Genomic DNA, 24,864 nt, shown 5'->3' with positions numbered 1-24,864 from the left:
TTAAGAACATGGCCAAACAGCCCAGAAAAGAGCCTCGTGGCGCAGTGGTTAAAACGCTGTACTGCAGCTAAAACTGTGCTCACGACCTGGGGTTCAAATCCCAGGTAGCTGGCTCAAGGTTGACTCAGCCTTCCATCCTTCCGAGGTCGGTAAAATGAGTACCCAGCTTGCTGGGGGGGGCAATGTGTAGCCTGTATAATTAAAAATTGTAAACCGCCCGGAGAGTGCTTGTAGCACTATGGGGCGGTATATAAGTCCAATAAATAAATAAATAAATAAATAAAACGCACAACAATCATTGAAAACTATCATATTTAGTTCTAATTTATTTATTAAGGCAATAAAATAAATAACTATATTTTTTAAATTTTGTTTTTTAACTTTATAAAAAAAATTAACTTAACAAGAATGAATATTAATATGTTATTTCCAACTGGAGTCCATTTAGGCATTTACCAAATCAAGCTTAAAAGTCCTGTGCAAGTTGCTCTATGCCTCTGTATACTTCCCATCAATTTAAACAAGATATTATAAAGTAAATTAGCATGAATTAGCATTAAAAGTTTTTAAACAGAGCCTTAGAGGTCAGAACAAAAATAGTATGTCATAGTCATAAAATACCCTGGAGAGCCAAAAACTGTTCACAGTACAGTATGTCTAGATCCACTAATGCTTTAAGCAAGTTCATGGGAAAAGAATCCCACAACAATGGTACCATCAGGGGTAAGGCTATGTCTTTTATCCAGCCAAGAAGATGTTAATTCATATGGATAAAAGTGGTCCTTCAGATATGTCAGTTTGCAACCTTCAACGTTCATGCTTTAAGGAGAGTTGGTAGGAGATCGCTGATATATTCTTCACATTGGTTTCACTTCCCCCTGGTCTGAAAGTGAAACCATCATGGAGGATACATCAGGGATCGCCTACCAATTCTCTTCAGACTGAAGAAGCTATTTGGATAAGTAGCAAAACGTTTCAACCTAACAAGAAAGAAGTCTAGTTGCCATGACTCAACTTCCAGATAGAAACCCCATGTCCCAAGATGGCAATGATTATAAAATCAGTTCAAACAAGAATTGACTATCAAATGAATTAAATAGCTAAACAGGAAGCAGGTTGTCAAAGGCAGGCTAAAAAGCTATGTTATTATTTGTCTCCTGAATGCTAGGAGGGTGGGGGCCAGACACACCTCCACTGGGAGTGAATTCCGTAATGAGAGGACCACCACTAAGAAGGCCCACTTCCTAGTAGTAGAATTCCGGGCCTCCTTTGAGGTGGCCACCTGCCGCATCATAGATTGGGAGGTGAGTAGGATAGGTGGTAGATCTGCGCTAGAGACATTCTGCCGGATAGCAAGGTACCAAACCATTCAGGGTTTTGTATGTTAACATTAATGCCTTGAAGCCAGCAGCCAATGCAAATGGGCCAAGACAGGGGAATTATTATTTAGATATCCCTGATATAAGCCTGGCTGCTGTAATTTGCACTTGCTGCAGCTTCCCAACCATCTTCAAGTGTAGCCCCATGTAGAGACCATTGCAGTAGTCAATCTTCAAGACTATCAATATGTGAACTAATGTTATCAGGGATTTTCTGTTTAAATTTCTTTCTCTTTCATCTGAACCTCATCCAGCTTTCCAAGTGATGCCCTTACATATAGATTGAACAGTCTAGTATTTTTGCCAGATACCAGGTATGTTTCTCCATATTGTCCAAAATGCTCTTGCATACTTATGCTACAGCAAGGGAAATTGTGTAACCTACAGCAGCAAAGTGTTGCTAATTAACAAGTTTGTGCTTGGATTCCTCAGTCAGACACCTACTGATGTACAAGGAGGCATCCAAGCGGGGGTTCATTAATTAGTGCTAATTTGCTGTTGCAAGTTACACCATTTCCCTTCCACCAGTGCAATTCTGCAACAGGATTTTGGCTATTTATCTTAACTATAGCTTCTTCAAGATAATTAAATGTTCTGGCACACTTCTTTTTAAAGAATGATGGATAAGTTTTAATCACCAATACAGTCAAAGGCTTTGCTTTAAAGTATAAAGTACAAACTGAATTTCTTCTGTGATACCCTCTAGTAACCAATGTATGTTTGCAGTATCATCTCTAAAGCCGTGTTCCTTTTCTGAATCCTGCATGAACATCTGATATTTTTCATTCCTTATTTGAAAAGATTATTTGTTGTAAGATCCTTGATCCTTGTTTCCCACTCTAGCATCTCATCTTTGACCATTCTGCCTTGGGTGATCATGCTATCCTCTTGACAGTATTGCCTTCTCTGCTTCTTTTATTTATTTTTATTTTATTTATTTTATTTTATTTATATCCTGCCTATCTGGTTGGGTTAGGACCACTCTAGGCGAAATCCATTTACTGTGTTAAGATGGCCATTCATAAGGGGGCCGTCTAGAATAGATGCAGTGAAATCAGTATCACTTACGTTATTTTTGTCTAACAAATCTCATCTGTTTCAGTCAATCTACTCTAGGTCAAACTGTTGATCCTTTGCTAAAGCCTTTAAATCATCACGATCCACCACAATCAACAGATCAGAATATTTAATTATTCTAAGATGCTTTGAATTTTTATCTATGCTAAATAACATTGCAGTTAGAATGGTCCATTGGAATTGTTGGAACTTATAGAGGATTTGACTCATCAAACTTCTATTGATTCAGTGGGTCTACTTTAGTGCAGTTGACTAGGCTAAGCTATAGGATTTTGGCCATAGTATGGAATTTTCTGGCTATCTCTTGCCCACCTAGCCATATAACCAAATGTGTAAAGGAGAATATGATCTGGGTTTATATGAATGTGTAACAGACACCTGGAGTGTCTGTGCACACAAATTGCACAACTTTAGTTTATGTTGTAGAAGTCTAGTATAATGTTGGTTTTTCCAGTAGCAATGTATAGAAGTGAGAGCTGGACTATAAAGAAGGCTGACCGCCAAAGAATTGATGCTTTTGAATTGTGGTGCTGGAGGAGACTCTTGAGGGTCCCCTGGACTGCAAAAATAACAAACCTATCAATTCTGAAGGAAATCAACCCTGAGTGCTCACTGGAAAGACAGATCCTGAAGCTGAGGCTTCAATATTTTGGCCATCTGATGAGAAGAGAAGACTCCCTGGAAAAGACCCTGATGTTGGGAAAGTGTGAAGGCAAGAGGAGAAGGGTCAACAGAGGATGAGATGGTTGGACAGTGTCATCGAAGCAACCAACATGAATTTGACGAAACTCTGGGAGGCAGTGGAAGACAGGAGGGCCTGGCGTGCTCTGGTCCATGGGGTCATGAAGAGTCGGACATGACTTAACAACTAAACAACAACAACCCAGCTTTGAATCTCATTAAGTATTCTTGAATACCTGCTTCACATTTGTCATATGGAGAAGGTTACACAAAACAGGTGAATTCACTGTGGAACTAATATAGCTGTTGAATACTGAGACCCTGGCCTTCTTCCTCATTCCTCTGGCTTCTCCTCACATACTGTATGTCAATCTCACAAAGGCCAATGTTAACTAACGGTAGCAGAGCCCCAGGCACTAAAAAACTTTTAAAGGCTAAGGAACAAGTTACATATATGAAAGATTGCTTCATGTGGTCAAACATGGATATGAGACCTTGGTGTGTGTATCCCAAAGTAGTTCTGGGAAGTCTTAGGAAATTGTTGTGCTCCTCTGGGTGAGGAGATATATCTCAGGGTGAGAATTGCTGGGGGAGGAGAAAGTTTGTTGTGTTTGTTTGTTGCTCCAGATGTCATGATAGTTCAAAATAATGCATCTACTAGCTCTCTGGTCCTGGCTTTCTGGTATACCAGTATTGAGCCAGTAGGAACAAAGCAGGGAGTGGAACTTAAGTACAGTGACTCATGAGCCTTCTTGTTGCACAAGGCCAGACAGCAACAACTTGTAACCTGAGAAAAACTTCCCTCTCCAAACCTTTGTCTGTCCTGCTTCTATGACATTACAAGAGCCTATCTTATGACATCACAAGAGTTTGCTTCTTGGTCTCAGGTTTTGGCTTTGAAATTTCTGGTAAGGGGATGCTGCTGACTAGCAACCCTATCACTCAATCACCAATGTAGAGATTCCCAATGAAGCGCATAAGGAGACGGTTAGAGTGCACTTGGAGAAGGGAACCGATGGGTTATAATAAGATAACTGTCAGGATCGCAACTAACCGTTACCTGGCCAAGGTAAAGGCTGCTAGAAGATCTCACTTTGCTGACTGGATAAGCAAAGCTTCCAATCAGCAGGTGGAACTTTTCCATATAGTTCGCGATCTATCCGGAATTGGTCTGGATGAAGGGCCTCCCACTAGCATCTCACTGACCAATTTGCAGAGTTTTTAAAATCAAAAGTGGAGGCCATCCGCCGTAACCTTTCTCCTTTTTTAAATACAATGGATCGAGCAGATATGTCCAGCGCTCCGACTTGCCCAGTAATTCTCGACTCCTTTCAGCCTGTGACACCAGATTTGGTGGACAAGGCGCTTGATCGCTGTCGGGCCACCACCTCTACTCTTGACCCTTGCCCGGCCTGCCTAATCAAAGCAGCCAGGTCTGTAACAACTGAATGGGCCACTGCAATAATTAATGGGTCTCTTCAGGGGGCAAAGTTCCCTTTGCCCTCAAGGAGACACTCATTAGGCCCATTAGGAAGAAACCAAATTTGGCGGTGGACGAAATTGGCAATTATAGGCCCGTCGCCAATGTTTCCTTCCTCAGCAAAGTGGTTGAGAGGGTGGTGGCAGATCAGCTTCAGGCGCTCTTGGACAAAACCAATGCTCTGGACCCATTTCAGTCAGGCTTCAGGCCGCGCTATGGTACAGAGACGGCACTGGTCGCACTGTTGGATGACCTGTTGAGGGAGGCCGATGGGGGCAATATGTCCTTGTTGGTCCTCCTCGACATCTCAGCTGCCTTTGATACCGTCGACCACGGTATCCTCCTGGGGAGGCTCTCCGAGTTGGGAGTCGGTGGCCTCGCGTTTGCCTGGCTCCGTTCCTTCTTGGAGGACCGTCCCCAGAGAGTTCAGGTTGTGGAGAATATCGCGGCCTCGTGGAGCCTCAACTGTGGGGTTCCTCAGGGGTCGATCATCTCTCCAATGCTGTTTAACATCTACATGAGGCCACTGGGCGGGGTCATCAGGGGGTGTGGGGCATCGTGTCACCAGTATGCTGATGACACACAGCTCTACATCTCCTTTTCATCTACCTCAGTGGATGCCGTTCTGTCCCTTCAGTGCAGCCTGGAGGCTGTACTGGAATGGATGCAGTCGAATGGGTTGAGGCTGAACCCGGAAAAGACGGAGGTCTTGAGGATGGGTGGCCCTTCCATTAGTGGTATAGGCAACTCCCTTTCTTTTGGGGGGGACGACCCTTGCCGCAAAGAGTGAGGTCCGCAGCTTTGGAGATACATCTGGACCTGGTGCTTACCATGAAAACCCAGGTGGCGTCCGTGGTCCGCTCCGCCTATTTTCATCTATGGCGGATTGCCCAGCTGTGACCATATCTTGATGGGAGGGCCCTCACTACTCTAGTCCACGCGCTCGTAATCTTGAGATTAGACCATTGTAATGCACTCTACGTGGGGCTGCCTTTGAGGTTGATGCGAAAACTTCAGGTGGTCCAGAATGCGGCAGCCAGGCTTCTTAGTGGGGTGAGAAAATATCAGCATATCTCCCCCACCCTGACTACCTTGCACTGGTTGCCCGTCCGTTTCCACATTGACTTCAAAGTGTTAATGATTACATATAAAGCCCCAAACGGTTTGGGACCTCAATATTTGGCAGATCGTCTTCTTCTACCTAGATCTACCTGAATCACCCGATATAGCCAGCAGGGACGGCTGAGGGGCCTGACGCCGAAGGAGGCCCAGAAGGAAAAAACAAGAAACCGGGCCTTCTTGGCGGTGGCCCCTCGGTTGTGGAACACTCTCCCACCTGAAATTCGGCTGGCACCCTCGCTGGGTGTCTTCAAAAGCCAGTTAAAAACTTGGCTATTCAAGCAGGACTTCCCTCCAGTCAATTAAGTGATTTCTATTTTTTTCTTTTTTTCCATCTTGATAATGTATTGTTTGGAATTAATCGCTATAATTGTATTCTTTATGATTTTATATATGTTATATTGATGTGTTTTTATATATGCAAGCTGCGGGGCAAAAATCAGATAGATAGATAGATAGATAGATAGATAGATAGATAGATAGATAGATAGATAGATAGATAGATAGATAGATAGATAGATAGATAGATAGATAGATAGATAGATAGATAGATAGATAGATAGATAGATAGATAGATAGATAGATAGATAGGCTGAGAGCGTGGTTATGTTATGAAAACGCTTTGAGTAATGAATTGGGGGTTTTGAATTTGATTTAAAGTCATATGATAATCATATGCTTTTTGGAATGGTGTGTGCATCATCTTGGGAAAACTTTTAATCTGTTTTTTAAAAGTGCTCTATATTGGTTGAAGGGACTACACAGGCTTTTAGAATCACTGCATTTGAGTCTTTGTCCCTGTGACCGCCCACTGGCTGCCTCTCACTGCCACTCACCACCGCTGCTGTGGTGTTATTTTTAATACAGTGGTGCCTCGCATAACGAGTGCACCGTACAACGACGAATTCGCATAGCGATCCCTTTTTTGGGATCGCTAATGCGAAGGCATACCGGCAGCCCCAGTGGGCAAAACCCGCATTGCGAAGATCGGTAAGCATTTCGCTTACCGATCTTCGCATTGCGATGTCGGGAAATCAGCTGATTGGCAGCTCCAAAATGGCCACCACGCGACCCAAAATGGCTGTGCACAGCGTTTTTGTGCCCTGCCCTCGCTTACCGAGGGCGCGAAAATGGCTGCCGGATGGGGGAAACTTCACTAAACGGTGAGTACAGAAGCCATTGGAACGCATTAAACTAAGTTTAATGCCTTCCAATGGCATTTTCCGTTCCGTTTAGCGATGTTTCCCCATAGCGACGGTTAATCCGGAACGGATTAACCTCGCTATGCGGGGCACCACTGTATTTGCATTAATTTTTGTATTTCTTTCAAAATGAGATAGTACTAGATCAGTATTACAGAGACGGGAAAAAATAAAAGAAATTGGACTTTAAGGTTTCTCTGCAGCCCAAGTCCTGTGATCCTGACATCCATTACTTATTAACCTCACAGACACAATTTACACCAACAGAGGCATTCACATACAGTCGTGCCCGCTGTACGATTACCCCGTTTAACGACAAATCTGCTTAACGTTGAAGTTTTTGCGATCACAAAAGCGATTGGAAAACACTGTTTAGAATGGGTTTTTTCACTTCACGCTGATTGGTTCCCTGTTTCAGGAACCGATTTTTCAGGTTTCAGAATGGCCACCGGCTTTCAAAATGCCCCCCCGCTGTTTTCTAGCATGGATTCCTCGCTATACAGGCACCGAAAATGGCTGCCGTATGGAGGATCTTCGCTGGATGAGCAGGTATTCAGCCCATTGGAACGCATTGAACGGTTTTCAATGCGTTTCAATAGGTTTTTAAATTTTGTTTGACGACGTTTTCGCTCTACAGCGATTTCGCAGGAATGAATTAACGTCGTCAAGCAAGGCACCACTGTATGCCAAAATCATCCAAAATAAATGGATTCCTCAAGCAGTTTAAAATAAATGGCCAAGTGAAATATGTCATTATGCAACCAAAACTCCACACTTACCAAGCAAAAAAAATCTGTGGTCCCTTGTGAGTCATGCAGTTGGAAGTCTTTAAATTGATTTCAAACACACTAAACCTGATTTTTAAAGGTTTTTTTCCCAATATGTAACAAAACTCTCAGAAACTGTTTTCTGTCTTTGATTTTGTGTATGTGTGTGTGTGTGTCTGTGTAGCAGAAGATTTTGCTCATGGATCTCATTTGTAATTGTTTGTGTATTGCACCTGAGATAACAGTGTATTGACCCCTTAGAAAGAAATATGTATCTATGTGTGCCCAAAGAAATTGGGGGGGGGGGGAGTCCTATATGAACAATAGTAGAGGAAAGCAGTTGCCTCAGATGGCAGATGCTGGGGACAGTGGCAGTATCTCCTTGGTTATTCCTCTTGAACCTTGCAACCAGTTCCCTTAGTCAGAGTTTAGAGTTGTACTTTGTACACTCTAATATAGCCTGACCTGGGGTCCCTGACCTTGTCGACTGGTCTCAGGTTCAGTGCAAGAAGACTTTGTGTTTTTTTTGCTTAGAGACGCCCGACACCCTGGTTCATATACTGTTTCAATGCCCTGCTCATTCCCACCTCCGAAATTTTTTTCTTGAACCTTGGATCTCTTATTTTTCCAATTCTTCTGTGTCAATTCTTTCTATTTTCATGAGTGATGAATGTAATGCCCTGACCACTGCTGTTGCAGGTTTCTTATCTGCAATTTTGAAATTGTCCCCTGCTTCTCGTTCCTAATTTGTGAAATCTGTGTAATTTCACTTTTCCTATTTTGCTTGTGTTGTTGTAACTTGTAAATGCCAGTAAAGGTTTCAGAACACACACAAGAAGATGCTATTTCATCAAAAGTATTCAAGCACGGTTCAAGGGCTGGTCAAGTCAGTTTCTGTACCTGGAACAGGGAAGAGTTACCATCTTCTTCTTCTTGCTTCAGGTGATAAAATGTCTTGGACCAGCAGCCCTGCTGAAGAACAGAGTAGTGAGTTCCACTGCAGTGAGAGACTGTTCTGTCATCCACTATGGCATGGTTCACGGTGTGACTTTGGACCTCTCTCTCACACACAGTGTGATTTACCTCAAAGAGTTGTTGTGCGGATAAAGTGAGGAGGATAAAAGCCATGTCCACAAAATTTAGTTCTTTGGTGGCAAGGTCAGCTATATAAATAATACTAAAATACTAATGTTTATAACACAAGCAACAGTGTGACATAAATACAACTCAAGCAATATGTGTAGAATAAGGCCTACAAGAGACGTTCACATTTCCATGTCAGAAACAGAAAAGTTCCAATATTCTTCCAAGTGCCTTAAAAGAACGCTGCTAACGGTTGCCAGTTCTGTTCTAGAAAGCAGTAACCGAGACTTGGTTTCCTCCGGGTAGCCTTTCAAGTTCTCGCTTTCTTGTCCTTCTCCCTCACAGATGACTGCCACAGCGCAACAGCCGGCTAAAGCACAGCCAGTTCACATCACCCCACCCTCAGCAGCAGCCAACACGCCTCTCCCCAGCACTCCCATCGACCCTCAGGCACAGCTGGAAGCTGACAAGCGTGCTGTCTACAGGTACAGAAGGATTTTGCTCCAAGGCTGCTGTCTTTAATGTTGCTCCCCATCCCTGTTGTTGCATGTTGAAATATTACTGGAATTTGGCCCGGGGCTAACTTGTCACTAAGAAGCTGTTTCTTGACTGGCTTTGTCAATAGGCAGGTTCCAGTGCACATTCAGGGAGGTGAGCCTCAAGCTGAGGATTTGAAGAGATTTGTTTCCTTTAGAGAGGAACGTCTATTGCAAGCAACAGCATGAGGCGGTATTCATGGATGCTATTGTCGATGAAAGATATTAGGAATTTTTCTCTACAGTCTTTTTCTTTCTTTCTTTTCTTTTTCTATTTTGGCAATATATATTTGAATCCCAGTTGCTGCACATAGTCCTAATGCTGGACTTTCTGTCTTCAACATTTACCCGTGGCTCAAAATTAGGGTTGACTATGATATGAAGAAATCTCAGTCAATGAGCTGCATGACTTGTACTCGGCTGAATATGCATATGTTTGCATGAGTCAGTTAATCATACTTTAGCTGTTTTGTACATGTTGCAGCAGATGCCACCTTTTAAAAGAGCACTTCCTATATGAAAAGGGAATGCATCTTCTAAAATAGCCCCAGATATTGTAGATTTTCTTAATTCCTGTATCACAGTATTTTACAAGATTTCTAAACAAACAAAACAAAAAAAGCTGCTAATCAATAGAATAGGGACATTTCTTTCAGTTAAGTATCGTGCAATCTGTTGGTCTTGTTTACTTCTTTACATGTTTTAAATGTCAAGTTCTTTCCACCAATTGGTGGAAACTTATAAATCTTTGCAAATTCTTGTGAAAACAAAATGGAATGGAATTCTCCCTCATCTGCAATGGCGTAATTTGATATCTGCCTATCAGCCGCTCAGAGTGGTAGAATATACCAGATGGGCGGGATATAAATCAAATAAATAAATAAATTATGGCTGATAAAAATTAGAAGTCTGTCAGCAAAAGGCATAATTCAGAATCCCAAACATGGCTGAACACATTCAAGAGCAAAACACTCTAAAGCTCTGCCTGGATGAATGAAGCTGTGACAGTTTCATCCATCTGGATTGCCCCGATGTCTGCTCTGTCAGCTGACTGTATGCCAGCTGTTGCTGGGCAATGTCCAGCAGTGATAACGTTCCTCAGATGTTGTCAGGGTCCAGTTCCCTAAAGCTCCAAGTAGCTTTGCTGATGTGAGCAATCATAAGAGGTGTCATTTATCAATACGTAGTGGACCACAGCAGATTCTTCAACCCTAGATTCTACTGTCCTGAAGGATATGGCTGGCTGGAACCTTAAACACCTTTAGGTGATGGGTTGAGGATAAACTGCAATATTTTGTTGCAGGTCCATCTTGTTTATATCTAAAAGGATGCTCAGAGGAAAATATAGTAATTTTTAAAAGGTCCCTGGAATGCTAATTATGGTGGTATTTGCTTCAGCTTTATTGTAAACAATAGATATTTCAGGCATTGCCCTTTGCTGACCATAAAGCGGTTTGGGGGGTTAGTGCCCTATAGCACTTCAGAAAGGCAAGCAGCAAGGTACCCATTATTCCTCAAAAGCATTTGAAAGTATTTATTTGCCTACATGTGGGAGCATAGATACAGTAGGACTATGGTATGCACAGGGGATGGGTCCTAAGCTCACCTCTGCGGATACTGCGAACTGTGTATAGCAAACTCTCTATATTTCATAGTCTCTGGTTTCCTTTAGTGGTCAGTTCGGATAATATGCCTTGGAAATGTGTATTTCTGGGTTGTGGTTTTTAAAAATTATTTTAAGGCAGAGGATAAGTGAAACCGCAGGTACTGATTTCACAGATACGGCGGCCCTACTGTATTAGGCAGGGCACTTAGGGCTTTGTCTCAGGGCACCAACATTTAGAGGCCACCAAAACTGAGAGGGCAGAACCTTTCTCATGATTTTAGGGGATACCATGTTTCCTTCCCCTCCTTTTCTTGGGGATGTTCATGCTTCAGTGGCCTCTTGTCTCGTGTGCCAGAATTGCTGGTTATAGCTCTGATTGCAGAAAGAACCTGCTGAAGCAACATTTGGAGAAGACCCTGGCCCTTCTTGACACAGCCTCTTGGCTTGTAGTGCCACACCACTTCCATTTTATTTATTTATTTATTTATTTATTTTAAATAGCTTTATCCTACCTTCCTCCTTAAAAAGGACCCAAGGTGGCTTTGCAAGCAAAGACAACAAAGGGACCCTCTTTCACAGACACAACTCTCAGTGAAATTCAGACCAACCAGTCAAGAGCCTTCAGCCAGGAGACCACCCATAGTTTCACTTGTTTAACCTAAGCCTGAGTGACAGGGATGGGAGAATCTTATTGTCTCTACATAACAAGATTTGGGTTGTGGTGCATCTTTGGAAAGGAGAAGGAGACTAGGTGCTTCACAGAGCAAAACATGAAAAAATTGCTTATTTGTACTACAACTTTCAGAAAGTAGCTGGGAGCTGTAGTCTGAAGAATGGACTTTTTGAACCTCTGGCTGAAATCCAGATGCTAGTTCCATCTACAGTAAATTTATTGAATTGATAGGATTCATGTGTTTTCTTACATTCAGCCTTTGATCTAGTGGGTCTACTTTAGCTGAGACTACTGACGTTAGGCATCTGTCACATGGTCATTGGTATCCTTGCTCACACAGCCTTAAACAGCCAGTATCTGCTGCAGTGCTTTCAGCATGCTGACATTCTTGTTGGGAATTTACGACTTCGACTTTAAATACTATCAAAAATTCCTCTGTATATGAGCTTTATGAGTGAGGCAGCCTGGATTCTGGAATCTTTTGTGCTGTGTTGATTTCACAATTTTAATAGCGTGCATTAGCAGATTTATGTTTTGTATATGCAAGAGAGGAGTTAAAAGACAAGGAAACAGAAGCTTTTATGCAGCATAGAACAGAGGGAAGAGGCAGGGAGAGTGTTTGAATTGCAGCCTTGTATATCACACTGAGTGCCTAGAGGATTTTTTTTTAATTAAAATTTCTTGCCTCTGGGTAGCATGACAGTTCAAAATCGCATTGGGGATTTTTCATTTCATGTCAATAAATTTAACAAGGCCCCATTCAATTCAAATTAATGCTTAAGCTGTAGCTTTTATGCTCTTCTCTCAGAGAGCATGGATAAAAAGAAGAAAATATACGTGGTACTTAATTTGCACTCCTGCACCTGCATGCAGCTATGCCAAAGCCCAGCCTAAGCGTTTTGAGCTATGGTTTTCCTGAGCTGAAAGATAGTGCCAAGCGGAGAACAGAGAAAGGTGTGTGATACCCAGCTAGCTTATATCTGTGCGGATTGAAATGTTAATAGGGAGCATCTCTTTACCCCCCAGTCTGAAATGTGGGAATGAAGTGCCTGATTCTAATTGGATCATGGGGGAGTTTCTCTTTTGCCAGCTGGATGCACAATACAGTTCTGAACAGCCTCTCTGTAAAATTGGTAAGCAAATGTGCTTACTTTCTTCTCTCCCCTTCCTTTTCCCTTGTAAGTCTGTGAGCAGGGCTTGTACTGTTGTTTTTAATTTTTTTAAATCTGGTATCTCACTATGCGAAAGGCTTTATTAAATCATCAGCCTACGTCTTGAGTTATTTCGACACACTGTGTGTTTCCTGAACCCACAGAGAATTTCATTATCCATCCTGAATGGGGTCAACCCTGCTGACATTATAACTTGCCAAAAAAACAGCACCAGACTTTATTCTGTCCCAATATATTACATTGATTGGGATAAGAAGTACCCCAGTGTGGAAGTGCAATCGATAGAGGAAGGGGGAGAATGTATTTCTCTTACCTTTTTTTTGTCTTTAAAAACCAAACAGACTGTAGATGGTAAGTGGCTAAAAACTCAAGGACTTTTTTTAGAACAACAGTTCACATAACAATGCTGTAAAATGCTTATCTGGTAGGTCCTGCTCTCTGTGAATTCTGCAACAAAACATAAGTATGTGGGAATAAAATGACCTGTTCAGATGAATGAGGGTTAAAGAATACAGACTGATCTAAACGGATGGGAAATGCAGATGTACATTTGTTTTAGTTTATTCTCTTTTTTCTTTTCTTTTTTAAAAAATAATTATTCTGAAGCTCTCTGTGTATTTCTCTCCCACCTAGGGGAAGAGATGCCTGAAGTCTAAGAGAAAGACCAACAAAACTCAGTTGTATCTCACCTTATTTCCATCTCCTCATGCCACTTACTCAGCTGGCCTTTGATCCTCTTCCACCCTCTTCTCCCTTTCCCATCTGAAATGCATTAGTTGCCATGGAAATGGTACAGGGAGAGCCCATACAATTCCCAAATGCAAAGTAAAGTCAGTTTAATCACTGGTGTCTCGGGCTGGAAAGTGCTCTGGATTACTTAAGACCATTACAGGTGCTTGTGCTCAATTTGTGTACTCCCAAAGATGGGCACCATAGGTATATTTGTGTGTAGCATCTCTGAGTCAGCTTAGAATGAGAAAAGATACGTGGCACAGGCCAAGGTAACTATGAATTGGAGTATAGGGGGAGCCTTAAGTACAGCGAAGCACTTACCATGTTATTCCTTCATCTTTGCGGGTCTGAGTCGAAACTCAGGGAATGGCCAATTGGGAACTAGGAACCTGAACGTCAAACAAACTGATACAAGAGGAAGTAGTGATTCTGGAAAGAATTTCATTGAGAGCCAATGTTATATTCTAGAGAATTGGATCAGAACTTGCGATCTAGTCCCTAGCGGATTCTAGCCCCCGACTGAGCCATGAAACACAGGAGGTAATTGCAGCCAGTCACTGTTTGTCAGCCTGATAATGCCTCATAAGACTGTTGTGGGGACAACACACAGTGCAGGAAAGCTGTGAATGCTACTTTGAGCTTATTGATGATGGAAAGGTGAAATATGAATATAATAAAAGGGATAAATACACCATTGCTCAAGCAAAGTCCCAATTAGAGTTATTAAGTCTTTAATTGTTTCCTCATGTGGAGGCAAATCAAAAGCCTGTATCATGTGGATATCAGTCCACGTGAAGTAGCTGGATCGGGGAGTGAGGAACAGGGGGGCCTGGTTAACAAGAGTACTGCCAAGAATAACGCCAGCATCCCTACTGATGCTTAGGGCAAAATACCCTCAAGCTTTGTCCCTTCAACTGCAAGCAGTATTTCTGAGCATGCATGGTGACATGCAGAACCCTCCTCCTGTACATAGCAGCAGCTGCACACAATCTGCTGTCCATGGAAGGAAGTTGGCATGCATAAGATTCTTAAATGGTGTTTTTGTGCCTGTCATGTGCTGATGTGAATCACTTCTGACTCTAAAGAACTTGTTGAGAGTAACACATTTTTTTCTTTTATTTCGTTTATTTCTGTTTCTTTCAGCAGCTAATCTATTTCACCTTAATGGACAGAAGTGTTTTTCCTTGTTTGTTTGTTTTTTGTACTGCTCTGCAGTTGATGCCATTCGCAGTAATAACTCATGTGCAGTTGTTGCAATGTTTAGCCGAGGCCCCATTTATATCTGCAGGCTTTTCTCTGCTGCAGAGTGCACTCTGTACTTCCAATAGACATCCAGAGAAATGGACTTTTTAAAATAGATTTATGGTTAGTGCTGAAATTTATAACACACTCAGTTGTGTTGTACTCATTTTCTGTTTTATTTCACTTTAATATCTAGTAAAAGCAGCTTTTTCTTGGAGCAAATAGAATCAAATGTTTCCATGGGGAGCCTTTGGCTGGAAGCTGTCAGTTGTTACAGAGTTCAGTGGAAGAATCTCTTTTCTTAATTGATAACAAACCTTAAAAAACTCATCAGGGCTTGGCAGATCCTGGGCTAGAATGAACTAAAGGTGTCTTCTTTTGTTTTAAATGTTTCACAAACCTTGGAATAATAAGCTTCACATTAAATTATTTTAAATGGCCCGGTTGCCCTTAAAAACAATGAGCTGTTGAGCATCTAACACATTTTTTTATGTACTATAAATGCAGTTCATACATGCTAACTGTAGGAATGCTTGATTGCTCTTGACAATAGGTTTTTGGGACTTTGCTCTTTCCTCCCCCGGCACCATCATGAAATGAAACAATTTAGGCAAATTAAAAAGCCCATGAAAAATGTAACTACTGGGATAATTATATGGCCTAAACAAGAGCCATCAAATCTAGAGGTGAAGGGGAAATTCTGCCATATCCAGGTGGGATGGATCAAATCAAGGCCACAAGACTTCACAGACTTAATGTTGCCCATGCTGTTTTGAGTGCTTAGCATCAATACATCATTGCCAAGCCTAGATGTTCCACAGAGCCACTCAAATAAGGGCAAAGCAAAGAGTCGTTTCAGTACCCAAGTCCATTTTCTCCTCCGCGTATGGACTACAAAATTAATTTAAATCAGCTTTTTAAAAAAATCAGTGTTATCTGAGTTTCCAGTGATAGAAGGTACTGTAGTAGGGTACCGATCATTTGTAACATGATCAGCTTCTGGGGTACTATTGTAGCCCTGAAAAGCCCCATTTACTCAAATTTGCACACACACACACATACATATACCTTTTATTTCTGCCATCTTTATTTTTACCAGATAAAACCTGATAAGGAAAAATTACTACAAAATTATTTCTAACTGCACGCACCCCCTGGTAAGAAAAAGAGCAACTGAAGCTATTAAAAAAAATCTTATAAGAACTTATTAGTGCTTGTGCAGTATTGCAACAATTAACAGTGCAATCCTCAGCAGTCCCATTGAGTTTAATCAGGTATACTCTCAGGTGAGTACAGGATTGCAGCCTATAGGTGCCTCCACACATGTGGAAGTGCCACATTCTGTTCACTTGTTTTTTCAAAGGGTACCTGTGCACAATATTGTCACTGAATTGTTGTGCTGCTATATTTTCTCTGTGGTTCTTCTACTGTGTGTTTTTCCAGACTGAAGATGATTGCAGCATGTTTAAAGAAGAGACAAACAGTAGTACAAGCTGGTGTCAGTCATCTTAATGCTATTCTTCTCACTTCTTTCATATGTAAGGTTTTGATTTGTTGACCAGGTGAACTATCACTCCAGACACCCCTATTAACCTTTACATTCAGCAGCATCTTGTCATTGTGCCAATTTTTGTTAAGTTTACCTTTTAATTAGTGCTAAAATTATTTTTCAGTTATAGTTTAAAAATAAACATTATAATATTCACACACTACTGATTAAGTGAAAATGAGCTATAGCACTAATTAAAACATGAATTTCCAGTAGTTGTCTCTCTTTTTTTAAATGTGATATTTAAATACTGTTTTTAAGTCACTGGAGTAATTTCCAGTTGTCCGTTGACCATATGAAGTACTGCAAAACTATTTTAAAACACACACACACACACACACACACACACACTTCTGTTCCTTCCCTGCTGACACCGCTGTATCATGATCATAGGAAGTCAAAACTGGAAAGCCAGTTATTGTTGCTTACAGCAGAAAAAAAGTGAAAGAAAAGTGGTGGTGAGATATACTAATCTGGAAGGACTCTGTGGATGTGAAATTGAGAGTTCTTGTAAGGTCTGGGCCTGAGCATTTGTTATAGTAGCTATGTAAAAATAGCTATGTAAAAACAAAATGCCATGTGTCAAAAAACAAGGCAAGACATTGAAGGACAGATTATTTGCTGATAATATTTATAGATGGAAAATTAGGAATTATATTTTAAACTTAGAATCTGAGCACATCTCATATCTTGGTGTGGAAGACTGTGCCCAGTAAACTCGTGCACTGAATGTGACTGAATGAGCAACATCAAGAGGAGTATTCACTTGTTACTGCCACAGAGACACTATCACCCTTAGGGAGAAGGTCTTAGCCTGGGTTGAGCAGCTTCAGAAGGGGATGAAGACTGGTTGTTGTTCCCAGGACACCAGCCCCCAAAGGAGAGAAATGTGAAAAATCGAAACCAGATGTTGTTAGAGGTCTGTTTTTATTTCTCTGGACTCGGAATGTATTTGGAGGGTGGAAATGCTCTGTACTTCATTCTGTTAGAAAGCCACATGAGACTTCATGAAATGCAAAACATTTTCCTAGGTTTTCTTTGGGTGGGGGGCATTTGAGAGCCAGAGAAATGGACTTGGGGTGCTACATGTGGCTTATGACCCTCATTTTGCCCACTTGTGGCATAGCTCTTCCCCCTTCCATTATCACTTTCCTGTTTGCAATTGTCTAGGGTTTCTCCCTGGAGTGTAGAGCCTATCCATAAGGAACATGTCTCCGGGAGAGGCATTGTTTTCCACAAACAGGAAATGATGATTGAGATGGGAGGGGCTGGCATTCTTCTCTAAGCATGGTGATTGTATCTATAGATGTAACAGGAGAGTATTTGTAAGGTCTCTGGTATCTATCCTTACATTTTCTTATCTTTAAATCAGAATTAATTTTGGACAGTTTCTCAAATGGAGGGCACCTTTAAAAAGATTGTTCTCTGACAGCCCTTCTAATAGAGGACTGTCCTCAATAAGGCTGTCCTAGCAGTTGACAATAGGTGAACACTAACTTTGATTTTGAAACTCATAAAACACTGCCAACACAAGACCCACATGGTGCTACTCCCTGTACGCAGCAGACACATTATGGAGAGTTTGAAAGTTATTTTTTTAAAAAGTAATTTGTTATGTAACTCACTGAGGATATGAAATAATGTAATTTGTTACAGCTACACACTTGTTATGTTGCTCATGATATTGCTATTTGGGTTTGTTTGTTCGTTTGTTTTTTACATTACTTATATAGAGAACAAGGGTAGGTCTAGTTGGAGATGGGTGACAGGCAAGGGTTGAAGAGGATTGCTACAAGCGCTTGTGCAACAAGAAGTCTCACAAGTTGTGATGCTGGTTTCCACTCCTTTCTTTCCCCAAATAACGAAAGGGCTAGTATCCTGTTTATCACACTGGAATAAATGCTTCCAGCAACAAGGGATTGCAGCATGTACATGCAGAATTGATTCTGCATTCGAGCCTGACTGATTGTGCAGTGTACTGGCAAAAATGCTTTGGGTATCCCACCTCCATTTTGGCCATTTCCCAACTGCTGCAGGCACATCCTCATGGTGTGTGTATATAGTTCCACAATGGAATTTTGTCCTTTGAGTCAACTTACATCCACCCAGTAGTTGTCTTCTGAGTCCCCTTTCTTTCTGGCTTTCTGGTGTGCCAGCACAATGCAAATATAAACATTAACCACACTGAGCCTTGATACAATATCAGCTAAGAATCAGTAGAGTAGCAATGGGAGGCCAGGATTTAAAGCCACCGGCCACACAAAAACAAACTTTCTCCAACTCCAGCACACTTGCTCTAAGACATGTGTCTTTCTGTTGAGAGACCCAGAGAAGAATAGTAGTTCCTAAGATTTCAGCTGTTAACTTGAGAGCTGGCAATCCATGTTAACCCCCAAAAATCTAAAAGTAGCTATGTTACTTGTTACGCATTACTGCCAAGCCCTGTCATGACCTTTATTTGCATGCATTAAATTTCAAGAAGAAAGTGGTGATAGAAGGAGCAGATTGATGAAGTGAAGGTATATTAACAGGATAGGTACCTTAGGAAGGTTCAGCTCGTACATTTAAAATGGATTCATAAATTTAGTATTCTTAATTAAAGAGAAGGACACCAAGGGAGGCCAGACCTGCTGAAAGAAGCAAGTAAGTGGATCCCAAAAGTCACCAAAAGCAGCAGAACAGAATATGAATGGCAATGAGACAGAAAGCAAGACTCAGCAAGACTCAGGCTAAAATCCTGTTGCTTGGCAGAGTAAGTTGCAACTATAGTAGGCCCATTGAATTAGTGGGGATTTAGTGAATCAATGCGTCTGTAAATTCCATTGATTCAGTGGGCCTACTGTAGTTGTGACTTACAGTACTATGCTAAGGAACAGGATTTGAGCCTGAGAATCCTAGAGTGTGACCCCATTAAACAGTTACAGCAGTATGATACTGTGTTGATGGTCATAATGCTACCCTGTAGAATCCTGAGATTTTTAGTGCAGAGGAGTACACTAGAGATATCTAACAGAAAATTCTATCAGACTCAAAATCCCAGGATTCTGTAGGATGGAGCCTTGACTCTTAAAATAATATCCACCTGATATAAATATGTTGCACTGATACGTTCCAAGAGACAAGTGCAAATCTATGGATGGTGTGAAGAAACTTGCAGTGAAGTTCAGTTAGACTCACTTTCATGTAGGAATACAGAACTGTAACCCTAATTAAATTTTCTGTCTGGTAGTTATGTGAAAAGCTGGATTAGATGAAGGAATGGGAATGGGTGAAAAAACATCAGTAATTTAAGGTAAGCAGATTACATCATGTTAATAGTAGGAAACTGCAATTGCTTGAAATGACTGCTGATGAAGATCAAAGAACAAAATCGTAAAAAATAATTATAGTTGAATGTTAAGAAGAGAAAAAGAATTATTACAAAATAATTATCTGATTTTAATGTTGAAAATAAATCAGTTTTTGATATTTTCTGTATCTTATCTCAAGTACCAATCAAAATGGAGACTACAGTCAAGAAATGAGAAGAAAACTGAGACTGTGAAAGGGCTCAGAAAGCTCTTCAACTAGAAGGATGTGTTGCTGGATATCAAGGCAAAAACTATCCATACAATAGTATTTTGATGTACTAGGTACAAGCAGGAAAGCTTACCAATAAAGAAAGCCAACTGGAGGGAAATTTCATTTGAAATACATTATTAGAGGAGAGTTCTACAGATATTATGCATTGCCAAAAAGTCAAGTGGGTTCTGGAGCAAATCAAGCATGGATTCTAACTGGAATCTGAAACGACTAAATTTTTATACTTCGGAAATCTAATGAGAAGACAAGACTCACTAAAAATATATATTGGGAAAAATGGAAGGCACTGGGAAAAGAAGATTAAACATGAGGTGAATTGACTCTATTATTGAAGCTATGGCCTTTACTTTGCAGGTTCTGAGTAGACAGGTTATCTGCTTAACGATAGGTCTCTTGGAGGTCATTTGTTCATAGGGTGACAATAACTCTAGCAAACATGCCAGGAAGCTGGCTGGCTGATGATGAGCCCTCAGGCCCCTTTAGGATGGCTGAGAGAGTTCAGCCAGGGGAAAAGGTTCAGGCACAAGCAAAGGGGGGGGGGGAAGACAGCTGGGGAAGGTGCAGCCGCTTAACAAAGAACACCTGCCAGAGGCAGCCAGGAGCCGGATAAAAGAGAGGGAAGACAGGGCTTTGGGAAGCAGCTGGTCAACTCAAGAAGAGGAGGAGAAAGGGGGCTGGGTTGATGCCCTGGAGGAGCTGCTGCTGTTTGATGGAGCCAGGAGGGCTGCATGGCGTTCCTTCACTGGAAGGACCTCCTCCCAGTCGTCATTCTGGACCGGCCAGGTGGAAAGGCAGGGCTGGGCAACTAGCTTCTATATCAAGGACGATACAAACTCTCCTTGAGCCGGGCAAAGTCTTCATGTTGTTGGACCTGAACTGTGGGGACCCTCAGTGACGATAACTCACGATCCCACTGAGGGAAGGGGGTGTGCTCAAGGACTGGTGTGTGCCCCTCAGCCTGCATCTTCTGAGGCTGCGGGGATTCTCCAAAGCTGTAGTAAATAAACTGAAGTAATACATAAACTGTAAATAAAATGCCCATACTCTGAAGTTTGTGCCAGAGAACCGAGCTGTTGCCAGCTCTGCAGCACCGGAGCCTGACCATGCCCACATTTGGGAAAGACACATCAGCTACTTCCCTCTGTTATTTAGATAAACATGGAGCCTGAGATTTTTTTAAAAAAAAAAAACTAATACAAATAGGCACCATGAATATCTAAGCTCTGCTACATGTGTGAGTTTTAGCCTGACAACAAAGAGAATGCGAGGTTTTTACTTTTTAAAACACAAAGCTGCACTTGAATATTATAGGTAGCGATCATATTCCGGTTTCATTTCTGTTTTCATGATGATTTCTCCTGTGTGGACCATTGTGTGGTGCTGAAATACCACAGTGCACATTCTCAAGAATGCAAGTCAGACAGCTCACTGGCAGGATGTTTGCCTGCCAAGGCCTTTATGTTCTGTGTCAAACTATTTGAGAAGTACCTGGTAAGTATATGCAGGCATTCCTTAGTGATGGCGGCTAAGCTGCGGGCTTCCCTCTAGACTTGTGTGCAAATGGACTCTAAATTCACCATTGTACTTGTGAGATAAGAAACAGGATGACAGTGGGGGCTATGTCACCAAATATATCTAGGGACAGAGCAATTCATAAGAAAAAAAAATTCAGCAAGGACTGTAACAGCAAATCTTTGTCCCCCATTCTTGAATGAGGTGGTGTGGCAGCCAGGGAGCGCAGCGCTGGTCAGTCAGAGGGAAGCTGGGCAGAGCGTCCTGTAGACAGAGCTGAGATTTCTACTCAGGTGCACCTGGGAAGTATTTATTTTGTTGTGTATGTCTACTTCTGCTGATTCCTGTGAGCCTTGTTCCTTCATAGGTTTATGAATATGTTCAGATAAAAGGCAGTTGTGAAATTAGGACTGGATTCGTTTTTGAGGGATAAGGCATATAAGGGAATCTTGGAGTTGAGTAGCTTAGGGTCTTCTGATGATGCTGTAACCAATAAAGCTCTGGCCATTTATTCATCCACTTCTACCTATTAACTGTACACTGTGTCTTTTGATAAGTGGGTTGGGGCTGTGCCCCAGGCATGCTGCCTTGTCTCACAATAAGGACTGTATTGGCAGCCTGGATGCCCTTTTACAACCTTCTTTGTGTGCAGGACTTGGAATCATTTGAGGGTATTATTTGGGAGGAGGCTGCCCCCAAATATTCTAGAGAATATTTAAGGAACATTTATCTCCCTTCTTTTTCTGTTGACAAGGTAAGAGAAATAAAATTTTATCAGGAAGAAAGTATATTCTGAGAACCTAGAGTTCCAGCTCCATTCCTCTCTTGAGAAACTTGGCTAGCCCTTTTCTTCTTGCCTTTCAGAAATATAATTGAAACCGTTTTGTTTGGACATTTTTTTATGCTGACTAGTCCCCAGAGTTTGCTTTGTGATTATGCCATTTTGACTAAGTTGTTTGTTTTTAATGTTATTTGTTTATTATCATTCTAACGTTTGTGTGAGCTGCATTGGGGGATAAGAATAGCATACAAATATTTGCATGAATAAATAGACATATGCCTGCTTGCAGTTTGCTCTTGAACGGAGCAACTTTAGTTCACTTGCAAAGTGCTTGCTTTGTGTGCAAAAGGTCCCAGGTTGATCCTTGGCACTACAGTTAAAAAGATCAGATGAAAATGCATCTGCCTAAGACCTCAAAAAGTTGCTGACAGTCAAAATAGATACCCATGAAATCTAGTGGAGGTATGCATTAATATACTACGATTTGAAAGATGTAGGTTTTGAACTAAGTTTTTACTGACCCATGAAACTCATTGGGTGACTATGGGCTCTTAATTCTCTCTCCACCTGACCTACCTTGTAGGGTTGTTGTGATAATGAAGTAGTCAGAATGAGCTGTGTACCTTGGGTTCATTGGGGGAAGGCGGGGACATAAAGGAAACTAATTAAATAAATAAATGCATATTGTTTAGTAAAAGCCTCACCTATTACTAGCCAGCTTCCAGTGTTCCTAACCCTTTTTATTTTTCCCACTTGATGCAGTGACTGCAAACAATTGTCTTTGCAAATAACGCAAATCACAATGCTTTATAGAGCATGAAGGAGCTGCTGAAATGAGTCTGCTTCTCTTTTGTGCGGAGCTGTGATAAACAAGCAATGCAAACCCGATTGCCTGTAGATCGAGGAGAAAGGACAGGTAGAGAGAGAGAGTTATGCTTCCAAAATGACTGGTAGGTGAAAGGCAGCTTCTGGGTTTTGAACTAAATTTCAAAGTTAATACCCTGCTAAATTATTTTTCCTCTGTGTTAGTGTTGGCTATAAAAGCTGAGCTGCTGGAGTCCCGTGCACTCGGCAGAGGCTTCCAAGGTCACTCACGGGGGAAGGCAAGCAGCGCCCAGCAGTCAGATTGCCGCACAGTTGGTTGGGTCTGTAATTGAGGTCTGCTTTCCTGGCCAAGGTCACTCTGAAGAAAATGGTTGAGTGGCCATGAAGTTACTGCTCAGGTTTATAGTGTGTCGGGAGTTTTATCACCCATAAAAAGAACTTTGCAAAATTATTTCTTCCCCCTTGCTCTATTGCCACAAAACGTGTTTCCAGAGTCCTACTATTCAAGTGAGTTGTCTTCCAGTTACTTCATGCGTAGCCCCGTTCCGCCTCACACCCTGTTTACATTCTAGAAGCAGTGTTTTTTTTCTTGTTGGCTTGAGCAAAACAATACAAGTAATACTATGAGGATTTAAAATACAAACAGGCACATTTGTAGAGCAGACTGAGTTGCTTTTTCCCTTCCAGAAGGATATAAAGCAGGTTGAAGGCTTATCTAGATAGGGCAAAGCTTCTGCTCAAATTGGTCATGTTCAGTCCCAGTTTGTTGCGAAGGACAGTGGAGGTTACTGGGATTCATGTCCAAATTAAACAAAAGTCACGTCTTCAAATTCTGAGGAGACATAATAGAAAAATGCTTAGAAAACTCCTTATAAAGCTTTTTTTTATAGCATTTTAGAGCTGTGAGCTTCTAACTGGGGGCCTCTGATGTGGGAATGAACTTCCCATTGAAAGTGCCATAATTCTAGACTCTACCCCTGGATCAAATAAATTATGCCCTTGGCAGTGACAAAAAAGCATGGAAAGGCAGGGGGAATGGCACCAGACATATAAAAGTAAGGCTTATATCCTATGGATGAGGGGGAAAATGCAAAAGCCAATATTACTTTTATAAGCCCTTTTGCTCTGGCTGGAAGAGCCCTATCCCTTCCAATGAAGTGTTTCTGTTATGACCAAAACACACCTCAGCCTGCTTCAAGGTTTCTGTCTCCTGTCAGGAAATGTTACTCGGACAACGTTGTGGCATTGACATGTATGTGGCACCAGTGTCACAAGATGTTGGCTCAAGTGATACATCATTTTACTTACTGAAGCTCTAGCGTTAGCAGGTTCCTTAAGTCGGCTTCCTTGTGAAGAAAGCTAGATGAAGAAGATACACATATATTTCTGCCTCTGTCTTTCTACTACTCAGTTTTTCTAAAACTGTTCAGTTATTTGAAACAGAGAGGCTGTTCATCTTAAATGTGAAAAATGAAGAATATGGAGTGAAGGAACAAGATAAAGCTTGTCCTGCATCCATGAAGCCTGTGCTGGTTATACTGTACTGTTGGACTGTGCATTCAGAGTACAGTATCTAGAGGTCAGATCCTCATAAGTGAAGATGTAGCATTAAATAAGGTTTTTTAAAGCCCTTAATATAGAGCCACTGGTGGTGGTGTCTAGACCTGTGTGGGCTTACCTGTTGGCACTGGCAGTTATATCAAGTGCTGGTGCTCTTCTAACGGGAGCCAGGCGGCTACCTATCCCTTGCAACTGCATTTCAGTTAGGAGTCAACCAGAGAGTTAGCAATCCCTTGACTCAGCAATCATTCATCTTTAATAAATAAACATTTCCAGGAATTTTTGATACCTGGCACCTTTCTAAGC

The 24,864-nt window shown here is 41.6% G+C and overlaps 1 protein-coding gene across 10 annotated transcripts in view; it reads left to right on the top strand.

Moving 5' to 3' along the window:
* Positions 1-24,864, top strand: part of PKNOX2 (PBX/knotted 1 homeobox 2) — a 529,964-nt gene that overhangs the window by 379,415 nt on the left and 125,685 nt on the right. For all 10 annotated transcript variants that reach the window (XM_078379795.1, XM_078379793.1, XM_078379794.1 and 7 more), the window contains one exon: positions 9,134-9,273. In XM_078379795.1, coding sequence (XP_078235921.1) covers positions 9,134-9,273 — 140 coding nt within the window. The remainder of the gene's footprint in view (positions 1-9,133; positions 9,274-24,864) is intronic.

Source organism: Pogona vitticeps, chromosome 8 (assembly GCF_051106095.1).
Source record: "Pogona vitticeps strain Pit_001003342236 chromosome 8, PviZW2.1, whole genome shotgun sequence".
NCBI lineage: Eukaryota > Metazoa > Chordata > Lepidosauria > Squamata > Agamidae > Pogona > Pogona vitticeps.
Note: the sequence above shows the minus strand (reverse complement) of the source record. Positions and strands in the feature narration are given on the sequence as shown.